General features: G+C 36.1%; 1 protein-coding gene across 1 annotated transcript; it reads left to right on the top strand.

The window, feature by feature from the left end:
* The first annotated feature begins 3,564 nt into the window (after positions 1–3,564).
* LOC123309984 (facilitated trehalose transporter Tret1-like) lies at positions 3,565–11,617 on the top strand. Its single transcript, XM_044893317.1, has 3 exons — positions 3,565–3,685; positions 7,483–7,725; positions 10,428–11,617. The coding sequence occupies exons 1-3, from the start codon at positions 3,619–3,621 to the stop codon at positions 11,489–11,491; spliced, it is 1,374 nt and encodes a 457-aa protein (XP_044749252.1). The 5' UTR covers positions 3,565–3,618; the 3' UTR covers positions 11,492–11,617.
* The last annotated feature ends 336 nt before the right edge of the window (positions 11,618–11,953 follow it).

The raw sequence follows: 11,953 nt of genomic DNA, 5'->3' as shown, positions 1-11,953 counted from the left end.
TACCAGACTGACATAAAGATATTTTAAGGTATTTACATCCCCAAACTCACACGAGTGCCGCAAGATGAACCCTAGCATCCAAAAACCCTTATTGACTATGTGGTCAATGTGCGCCTTGAAACACATCCTATTGTCATAAAAAACAGCTAAGTCTTTAACGATGTTCACAGTATGTATTGCTTCGTTATTCAGATAGTAGTGCGATATAAAGTGTTATTCCCTTCTAACTACACTCATATGTTTGCACTTTCCGAGGTTAATGATGACTTTGTTATCTTTACACCATTGCTCCAATCGATCCAGATCAGACTGGAGGTTTAGCATATCGATCAGAGTATGGACAATTAAATAAATTTTGAGGTCGTCAGCAAACAGAAGAAAAAGTGCAAACCTAAAGCAAGTGGTGATGTCATTAATGTAAATAAGAAACAACAGGGGGCCCAAATGACTACCCTGAGGTACACCCGAATCAACAATGTATAATGGGGAGAAGGAATCACGAACTTTAACTGACTGAGTACGGCAGGTGAAATATGATATAAACTTCTTTAACATACCAGTTATTCCAAAGGACGACAGTTTTTCACTCAAAATGCAATGATCCACCTTATCGAAGGCCTTAGAAAAGTCCGTATATACAACATCGACCTTACCTCCAGCTTCCAAAGAATCGAAGACATACTGGGAGAAGACCAATAGATTGGAGTCGACACTTTTACCCTTGGTGAAGCCGTGTTGCTGTTCGACTAGTCTGGACGATATATCCATTTCTATACGATCCAGTATTGATGTTTCAAGGATTTTAGGAATGGCGCTTATAATGCTTATAGGCATATAATCGGCGATGTTATGCCTACTCCCAGACTTGAACAATGGTTTTACCGTACTACACTTCCATTTGGTAGGAAAAACACCAGTTGATAAGGATCTGTTGAACAATATCTTAAGTGGAAGTGCCATTGAAGAACCACAGTTTTTCAAAAAGAATGCCGACAGGAAATCGGGTCCCGGACCCTTTCCTGTATCGAGAGTTTCTAACTTCTTGGCAATCTCTTCAAGGGAAAAAGATAAAATGTCTTCACCAAAGTGATCGGAACAGGTTGAATCATCAAGAAGAGTAGATAGCTAAATAGCCATTCAAACGATGGATAGCTATGAAAAACACATATGCTACATATCCTACACATATGTAGGAGCTCTAGCTCCTACATACTGAATGAAAATTTTTTTTTTAACTCTTTATTGCATATTTACAATCTACTTCTAATAGTAATAAGTAAATGTTATGAAGATCTTGACTTGTGTCGGGTACCATCCATCAATGGTTCTCCGTACAATTATTATTCCTCCAAGAACTCTTCGGGTCAGGTTCTTTTCCAAGAGGGGTTGGACGAAAAGATTACTAATCATTATATTTCTATGATTATTATTATAATTATCATTATTGACTGTGTGCATACCTATATAAAAAAAGAGGTATGGTATAACTATGTTTCCCACAATTTTCCCTAGCCTAAACATTAGCTTGAGCAGGCTCCCTGCGTTACGTCCCTTGTCGTCTCAGGATACTTGTGCCACAAGAAAATCCAGCCAAAACCGCAACCAAAGTTGCACTGACGACTTTACCAATTCAGCTTTTAGACACCTTCTAACGCAGCTTCTACAAAAAGATGGATCACTCGAACAGGACAAAATCACGACCTCAGTCTGAAGACCAAGATATCTGTTTACAAAGCAGTGGTCATCCCAACGCTTCTTTACGGAAGCGAAAGCTGGACTCCAAACAAGCGACATATTAAACAGCTTGAAAAAAGGCAACAACGTCATCTAAGACAAATGATGCACATCAGATTGTTTCACAAAGTTTCGAATGCAAAAGTCTTGCAACGCGCGAGTTGTACAACAATTGAGACTCAAGTAACGAGGGCCCGACTCAGATGAAGCGGCCACATTCAGAGGATGCAAGACATAAGACTCCCCAAAATAGCTCTGTAGGGCGAATTCACAGAGGTAGATCGGAAACTAGGAGGCCAGTATAAGCGATTTAAGGATATACTGTATACTATAATTCCTAAAATCAGTTAATGCCAATCATAACTGGGAACAACTAGCATTAGACAGTGGAGATCTTTGGTCCACAGTTATGATGGAGACTCGAGAAGAATACAGTGGCGGTTAGATCTGGTTGGTGACTATCCATGCCAGGAGTGTGGGAGGATCTATAGGTCACGGTTGGATCTCTTCAGTCACAGAAGGGCACACAGTCCCAAGTAGCCCTAAGAAATTATAAGTTTGATCGCACCGATAGTTTTGTTTTTGAGTCTTTTTGTGCATTTATTCTCGGTAACGAGATTCAGCAATGATGAATTATGGTGATGATCCAAAAAACGTATGAGATTATGCAATGCATATTTTGGTGATATTTCTGATCAAGCTTCTCTGTGGGAATATTTTCGGGATAGTCCTGCAAAGTGAGCACTCGCATTTCATTCTTTAAGTATTAGGATTCGTTTGCCAAAAACAGGTTGAAATGCATAATAATATCAACAATTCATGAGTCTAAACAAACAATGATGATGTAAATATTTCATGATGTAGCTCATTGGAATTATCTCTATATTGAAACAAGTAAATTCCTCTATTTATGGAATCCTATAAGCTTTTGACTTTTAGTAATGATAGTGCGAATGTTATTTATATAAAATTCAAATCTCGATAGGATTGGAAAACAAGATAGGCGCGAACAATCACCTTATGAAATAATGTTACCTTCGCTAGTTCGGCTAGTTGAATCAACAAGTCAAGCGTCATAAGTGTTTTACGAACATCGTAAGGGATTCTACTCTTCTTCGGGAATGGTGATATTAATGACAATAACAAATGAAACATTCCTTGGCGAATATTTTTAATTTATTGTCTGATGAAAGGGAAAATCATTCGTATTATTTAAATTAGTAACAATTTGTAAAAACAACAATCTCTATTTTATTCTTTCTGATGTTTATTAAGTTGTTGGAAGGGAAAACCTGTAATATTTCTAATCAGATGCATAATATTAATTTCAATTCAATTTGTTGCTCTAACCCATCTTATAAGATTATTCTCAAATTCAAATGACGATATAGGCCATCCAAGTAGTTAAATTGGTTCTGAGATATTTTGATTCATGTTGTCTTCCAGACGGTATACATATAATCTTGATATTTTTATTGGATATTTATTTGCTTGATAAAGGGATATCATCAAGCAAGAAGAATATTCACTCTGTTGTAAAAAATGATTAATTGTTCCAATATCAGCATACACTTTATGACAGCATCCATCGTTTTACGATCAACTGCAAAAAAAGATACATAGTTTTAAGATCAGATACAATTTTTTATGACATTATTATAAGATAATTCTGAATGCATTTCGAACTGAGCCAGATAATCACAAGGAATTCAACCACGGCTTTTTGGATTATATGACATAATACCTTGTAAGCATCCGCGAATTTTCATTAACCTTGTGTTTCAGATAAGGAGTTAAAACATATTTATTCAATAACATCAATTATTTCAGTTGCATACTCGGCGATGTCTCAGTAATACCTACCTTTACTGAGTAGGTAAAAAAATGTTCTTCCAAAGTTATATCGATTCATTCAAAGGAACAGGTCCCCAACTGATATGTATGCTTTTTGGTAAGTGGGAAATCGATTTTTAAATAAGAGTGTTCCCAGTATAAGGGGCATCCCCTTTCGAAAATTAATAAAGCAATATTTATGTTTCATCATACCTGCATCATATGCCTTGTTCTATGATAAAGAAAGCGTGCGAAGTCACATAATTAAAACACGCCGTATTTTAAAATTTGCTAAGTTAGCAAAACCTGTGCTTTTAAAGCACTTGTTACGCATGCCAGGAAGTTTCACTTATAGGGGAAAGTGGGGAAATTGGGAACACTTAATTTCAAATGCTGAAAAATTATACAAAAAATCACTAAAAGTATTAAACTTCCATTGAAAAATGAACTTTGCTCATTTATGTACTAATCGTAAACAAAAAACTATAAAAAATCAACGTTTCCTAAAAAATATCAACGAAATCAAAAAATACTATCGTTTCTATTTACCCGACACCCTATGGGGTAATTGTGAACAGTCCTGGAGCAAATAAAAATAATTAGAAGTGGCACATACCACACAAGTATCCACGTCTTGTTTCTCTTGCAGTACATTTTTCATGTGCCCCTAGTTTACAGGTACCTCATATGATCCAATCCTCCATTGGTGGGGCTTCATACCTTACATAGCAAATTATGCAGAAAAATTCTTCTTCTGTGTGACCTGGGTTCAATTTCTCAGTCCTTTGCTTTTGGCGAGCCTCTTTGTACCCTTTTTATGTTGGTTTTAGGTTCTTTATGTTAAATTTTTTCCTTCTTAACATGTCTCTGTAGATATTTGCCTTCTTTGCTTTTTTTCGTGTTGATTTTTAATTAGTGAACTTGATAATATCTTAAATTCATTTTGTTTCAATTTTCGGAACAGAGTATTTAGTTCAAGAGTAGCCTAATGTGAGCTTTTCGTTTCTTAAATCTTCGAACACACAGCAGGAATATTCAATTTTATATTTAGTTTCGGCCTTCTTTGTATAATTTCTTGGCATCTAGATAGAGCATATTTCAACGTTAATATATTTGTTAACCATCAACCAGAGCGGTACAGAAGCAATTGGGAACACAAGGGATATAAGGAGCGTTCCCAATTACCCACCTGACATCGTTCCTAATTACCCCAAGTTATCAAAAGAATTAAAAATGGCTGGCATTCACTTACCCATTTTCTTTCAACTTCAAATCACGTAGGTTTTAGAAAAACATAGTACCAGTATGGAATCAACAAAACATGGCACCTCTAAACTTCAAAATAAGATAGTTACAATTATTATTAACACACGAAAAAATTATAGTTGAAATGCGGAATCCATTCATCGACTCACTGTAACAGGAAATATGCAACTTATCGCCGCAACTTTTGAGTAAGCCCTGAGAATCGCCAGATGCATCCGTTGAAAATGTTGAAGACAGTGTCGCACATGAGGAAGTATTTTTTATCTAGCTATTCCCAATTACCCGCCGTTCCCAATTACCCCACTCTCCCCTACACTTGACATAATATGTATAATACCTCCATCACAATCCTTGTTCTATGTATCGAAATGCATGCTGAGTTTCAGAAATTATAGGTATGTAACCAAACCATGTATTTTTTCTTTTATGTGAAAAATTATTTGAAATATATACGTTTCAAGTGATTCCTGAACGAATAATTCTGCTTGTTTGACATTTCAGTACAACTTGCGTTATTGAAATCTGCATTTTCACTGGCTACATAAACATCTGAACATAGATGCTGCATTCAGTTTTCAGTCCAGTGATATTAACTGACGATCTCACATAGACTTCTTTTAACAACTCAAGCACTGAGCTTTCATTTTGTTCAGTATATTGAAATAACCAGAATCAACTCAACCTGTAGAACTCTTTAAATCTGTTCCACGTTTCCTTCTAAGCATCCATCGTTTGCAATTTCAAATAGAAGCGCAAAAGAGTAAGAGCTTTGTATTTCTTGGACATTTCCGTCATATACGAGTATGTGAGCATCAGTGATTCATTCACCATCTCTATAGGAAAGGAAGAGCAAGACAGGGACCTAAATGTTTGGATCATTATTAAATTTCCATTGTCAATTATTTTGAATAGCGTCTATAGCTTGGTGGTTAGAAGCATCGGTCGGCTCAGTATTTCGTATTTCGCAACCGTAAGGTACTGTGTTCGATCCCGGGCTAGAGTAGAGAAGAAATCTTCTAGTCCATACGGGTTCGGGCCACCATTCACTTTTGGGTTCAAATTAACAGTGCTGTGCCTAAAAGGTGGCGTGTGGAAACAGTAGCAAAGACTACACAGAACACAACTGATTCTCCGAACTCGTACAAGCCACAGAGCTTCTGAGGGGTACTTCGGTACCTATGGAGGATTAGGATAATAAGAATGAATATATTAGGATATCTTAAGACATGGTGTATGCACTCGTAAATTTTTGAAAGCAAAGACATTTGACCATGCAAATCGAGAATAAGGGATTCGTTTCGTGGCGGCGCCACAATGTCATGTGCTTCGTACTATCAAATAAAGTCGGATGATACTTTCTCTCTTATTTTGTTCTGCTTTGATACCGATACAGTTGGTAATCTGTGATCTCCATCGATCAACGAGTTCAAAATATGAACTGGCCCATTTTAGCAGCTGTTAACGAATATTTGTGATTTAAACTTTAATTTTCTTTGTAAAACCAATCTGCAGATATTTCAACACTTTCAGAGAATTCAAAGGAATAACCACTATTCTTCTTTAAAGCCCGTTTGTAACAGATGAAAATTCTCTGGAGGATTCTCTACAGAATTTTGGTAATAACGAAATTTCTTTAAGGGATGTGAAAAATATAGATTTTGGGGCTTGAATGAAAAATCACGATATTCTGAGTACTGTCCTGAAAATATAGATATTTCATGAACCGTTTGAAAGAGCCTTCTGAAATGAACAAACCCATAAAATTTGATCGAAATCGGACTTTGCATTCCAGAGTTATTACTATCGCAAATTTAGGCCAATGTTCATTAATCACCCCATATCTCCGAAACTAATAGCCTTATGATACAAAATGAGCAAGTATTCTGAAAGGCCTGGATGACCTGCATTCACCATTGGGCTATGGCCAACGACTCATGAAACACCCTGTCCATATCCAGATCCATACCATATACCCTACCTTTCGTTTCTTTTCCATATCTACACCATATTCTAGCCAACATTTTTTCGACGGAAAGGAAATGGTTCGGATAGTGGAAATAGTCCCTTGTTCTGTGACAGTAGGGAGTAGATCCTCCTTTGAAAAAATTTGCATAAAGCTGTTTTATTTTGATGCGGTTGACTGAATACATAGGTTTCTGCTCGCTGAGTTCTCAAAAATCCTAAATTTCTGAGTCTTGAGATATTTGCGGCACAGGTAGTTGAAAACTATTACGCAAGGTATCTGAATAAATGTGAAGAACTCAGGGATTTGAATTCCTGATAAAAATAAATAGAGTTACCTACTTCATCTGATTTTTTTTGGAAATCATACACCCTAGAAGGGGTTGACGAGTTGGCTGTTCTGAAGAACATTGAGTAATATAATTATACCTAATTTAGTCCTTGCAGATTTTTTCCGCCGAATTCTTTCAACCCCCTAACAACATTGAGAATCACAAATAACGAAACCTCAGTGTATTTTATTCTATAGCGCTCGGAAATATTCGATTGGAGTGTTTCATGCGGACCAGCCCATTATAACCGATGACTGGTTTTTAATCAGTCAGTTGAGGTTTAATTGAATCTCACTGTAATTCACGATCGGCCTCAATGAACAAATTAGTCATTTCAAAATTTGAAAATTTCCAGGTACACTCAATGCTCTCTCTGATGGCATGCATTTTGGATGGTCAGCACCTACAATTCCAATGTTATTGGAGGAAGATAGTCCAATTAAAATCACACACAACGATGTGGTCTGGCTGGAAGCATTGTACATGATTTTTGGACTAGTAGCACTTCCAGTAACGGTGTATCTTGCAGATAAGATAGGCAGGCAAAAATCCGTACTTGTAGCTTCTACCACAAGTCTGATAGGATGGACACTGATAGGTAATGATAATTTTGTTTGAAAATAATAGTAGATAATATATGTAAAAAGTTCCGATAGTGATAGGAATTTTACGGGACCAGTAGGAACTTTCCAGTCAATTTTAGGAACATGGTACGTGCAATATTTTTTCTGCAGACTTACTTTCAATATCCGATATCCTTTTATAACAAGGGTTATTCGGAATGAGTAAACAGTCTGTGAAATTTCTATTGATGACTTTCTGCATTACAACAATCAGTTAGCAGCATCGTTTTCCATAGGTAATTTTCGGTGGAATGTTTTATTTTGATCAGTTCAACCTGTGGACAAAAAACCTCACCTTTAAATACATCCTTGTGAAATGTCCGAAGTTGCTTCAGTTAGAGAATTGAAATACTGAAATATATACGGATATTAAACACGAAATGGGACATTTATAAATAGGTTACTCTCATATTATTCACTTGGATGTCATCTGCGTTAATGATAGTCATCATCATGATAAGACTGCTGAAATTTGGAGCGAATACTCCAAAAAGATGGAAAAAGCCAATTAATCATACTAGTAACAATCATATTCATAAAAGACTTCGAATGGGAATTAAATATGACCATAAAGCTATAGATGAACATTGATCACTATGTTAGTGAACAGTTTTCATATTTCACCTGTCTGACCCTTCAGAGGAAACAGCTAAGGCTGGTGACTAGTGGTATTAACTGGCCACCTGTTCAATAAACATTCAAAGAAAATGGGACTGATTGCTCCTTGTGTCGCTAGTTCAGATAACTTATGAAACTGCTGAACATATTCTTTTTACCTGCAGTAACCTTAAATGGTTGGGAACAGCACACCTAGGAAACACAATAAGAAGTATTTTTTGGGTGAGAGGGACAGCTCTCTGTCGACTTGTGGCATTTTCGTCGGCGTGTATCAGAGTGTGACTTTCTTCAACTACAAGTGGACGAAAAATGGCCTTAGTTCAGTCCGATGGAGGCAACGCACGTAGAAGAAAAAGAAAAACAGTTACTGCCATGTTTTCGTTGGCTTTCTATAAAGTGTCTAGTCTTGCATTCCTTACTGGTATCACATTATGATTTTTTATGTGATAAAAAATCCTCTTTGTTATTACGACTAAGAAAGATCAAAAAAATTAATAGCAAGAACACAAAATAATTAATCAGATATGTTAAAAATCTTTTTTAGAAAATATATTGTTATCGAATCACATTATTTTAACTATATAAGTTAGATCTCTTCCTGAACAGGATGTACATAAAGAGTTATAAGAGAAATTTGAGGGGAGACTATTTGTCGAAATAAAAATATCTTCCATATAAATATTTCTGAAGAGCCCCTGCTTAAATATTGCTCCCTTGAAAAGCAATTTTTTGATTTTTTTCTCAGGAGTAGAAAACTGACAAAAATTAAATCAAGCAAACATTCTAAGGGAGTGACCATAGATAACCTATAGATGCGCAACTCTCTGTCTGAATTTGTTTCCTTATAGAGCGACATCTATTGAGTTTTTGCGTTTTTCGCCGGCATGATTTTGGCAGCGTTGCTACCAGAATTACAGTTGCCTACTGAATTGCCAACGCATTTGGTTTGAATTTTAATACCTCAAGATTGAAATTTCGGTCGCGTATCATCACAAATTTATGCCGAAAATAATCTTATTTCCGACATAAATTAATAATGATGCACAGCAGATTTGAAACTCGCCATGAAAATTCCAATTTGTAGATTTGGAAAAGTTTCTCTATAGGAATAAAAGAAGATAATACCTCCTCATATTGGGCTTGAAACTCCTCAACATCTACTTGCCCCCTGAGTTTTTCCTTAATTTTGAAATGGGTTATTAAAAAGAGTTATTTTGGCGAGGATATTTAGAGTTGAGCGATGAAAAATAGTATTAAATGTTCAGGAGGGTCTCACCAATTTTGTGTTTGGCTTCATTTAAAGAATTATGTAGTGGGCTTATAGCTATACCTATGCCCTAATCACTTCCAAGCAATCCGATCATTCATTATAATATCTTTCATCGTTTTTCTGGCTAAATATCCCGCCACATACGGTTTCCTCAAATAATTTTTTGCATTTTTACCATTTCTACGTCAAAAGTTTTGACTTCCATCACATTGTTGTTGTTTTTATTCTTTTTCTTCTTTCTCCATCAAAAGTGCTGGTTATTAGTATTAAATAGATCTTCGTGAAGAAAACTACTCTGAGATATCTATTCGTCGATATTTAAAAGGAAAAAACTCGATAGATAGCACTACTTCTGCCCGAACAAAATCATTTCAAGGTTAACCCCCCCCCCCTGGGAGTGACAGCTTAGTCACTCAAAAATATTTGCTTCAATCTTGAGGAAACACCAGGACCCAGTCCCCAACGAAGATATAAGAATCAACCCTGAATACCAGAAGTTTAAAGAGATCAGGAGCAGTTATTCTCTCTGAACGAGGGAACAGTTTTAAACTTACGTTACGTCCATTAAATTTCTCCTTATTATCCATAATTTTCTCATATTTCAAATTGAACTCCATATATGGAACATATTACTATTTCCAGTTTGATATTTTTGTACCTAGTATCTTATATTTTTCATTTACTTTTTTTTTAATTAAATTCATATTCAAATTGAATCTCATATCATTCTTTTTTAAGTTGTGCATTATTCTTATTCACTGACCAGCTGATTCTGCACATTCGTTTCAGCTACGGCAACCAGGGTGGAATACCTCTACGTAGCGAGAAGCTTAGTGGGAGCAGCCGCTGATGTTGCTTTCGTATGTTCACCCATGTATGTTGCAGAAATAGCTCACAAGAAGATCAGAGGGTTTTTGGCTGGAACCATATACGTCATGGAAATTGGAGGAGTTCTTCTAGTGTATAGTATCGCACCTTTCGTATCCATTCGAATTCCACCGATAGTCGGAGCGTGTATCGTCACAACACAGCTGATAGTTTTTCCATTTTTGCCAGAATCGCCGTACTATCACATTTACAAGGGAAACGAGGAAGCAGCAAGAAAATCTTTGAAATTTCTCCGCGGAACTGACGATATAGAGGTTGAATTCAAATCGATAACTGCTGCGATAGAACGACAAAAGACTGAGAAAGGAAGACTGCAAGATTTAATTTTGGTGAAAAGTAATAGGAGAGCGACCTGGGTTATGACCATACTAAACGCTGGGCAGCATATGATTGGATTTACAGCTATACTGATGAATTTACACACGATTCTCAACTCTGCTGATGTCTCGCTGATATCTTCAGATTATGTTGCAATTCTCTATTCCGGAGTTATGTTCATTGCGTCAATATTCTCGACTTTAACTGTTGATAAATTTGGACGAAAAGTTTTGGTCAATGTGTCATGCGTTTTCTCTGGATTGTGTCTGTTAGCTATTGCTGTATTCTTCCATTTGAAAGCATCTGGGGTAGATGTGGCTGCAGTGAGCTGGATACCAATAGTATTCATCATGTTATACGCAGCTTTTTTCAAATTTGGAATCGGTATAGTACCAATAGTTATGACAGCTGAGATATTCTCTGCAAAAGTCAAAGCTTTAGGTATGACTGTGGCTGATGGAATGTATGTCCTTTTTTCCACGATATCAATATATGCATATCAGTGGCTAAATGACAATTACGGAATGCATTTCGCATTTTACATGTTCGCTTCATTTTCCATTCTAACGTTTTTGTTGAACATAGTATTTATTCCCGAGACCAAAGGAAAGACCCTGGAAGAAATCCAAATGATGCTGAAAAAATAATGAAATCCATGAGAAATCAACGAGACCTCAACCCAAGAAAATTCTCGAGTACCTGAATCGTCGAAACTATTTAACATAAATTAGAAAAATTGTTGAGATAAAATAAAATGAATACTGAAACTCGTATTTTTTTGGTTCATTTGATACCGAGGAGCGTAACGTTCGAGAGTTCAAGAACTCAATTTTGCCGAATGAAAAGGTAAACCGCCTAATACTGTTTATTTCGCGGAAACTTCATTGTTTAGCTGCTTTATTTCCGAACGATTTAATTCTACTCCTAACCGAGTTAACTATCTTGGGCAGATATTTGGATCGATTTCCATTTCTAATCATAATTCCTGTAGCAATTATAGTCTGTCCACAAATTTGTAGCATTTCATAATATTCCACATATTTTCAATCACATAGACAACGTTGAAATCATATGCTTTCAAAATATCAAATTCGGGAGGTAGGTATCTA

This window comes from Coccinella septempunctata, chromosome 3 (genome assembly GCF_907165205.1).
Source record: "Coccinella septempunctata chromosome 3, icCocSept1.1, whole genome shotgun sequence".
Lineage (NCBI taxonomy): Eukaryota > Metazoa > Arthropoda > Insecta > Coleoptera > Coccinellidae > Coccinella > Coccinella septempunctata.
Note: the sequence above shows the minus strand (reverse complement) of the source record. Positions and strands in the feature narration are given on the sequence as shown.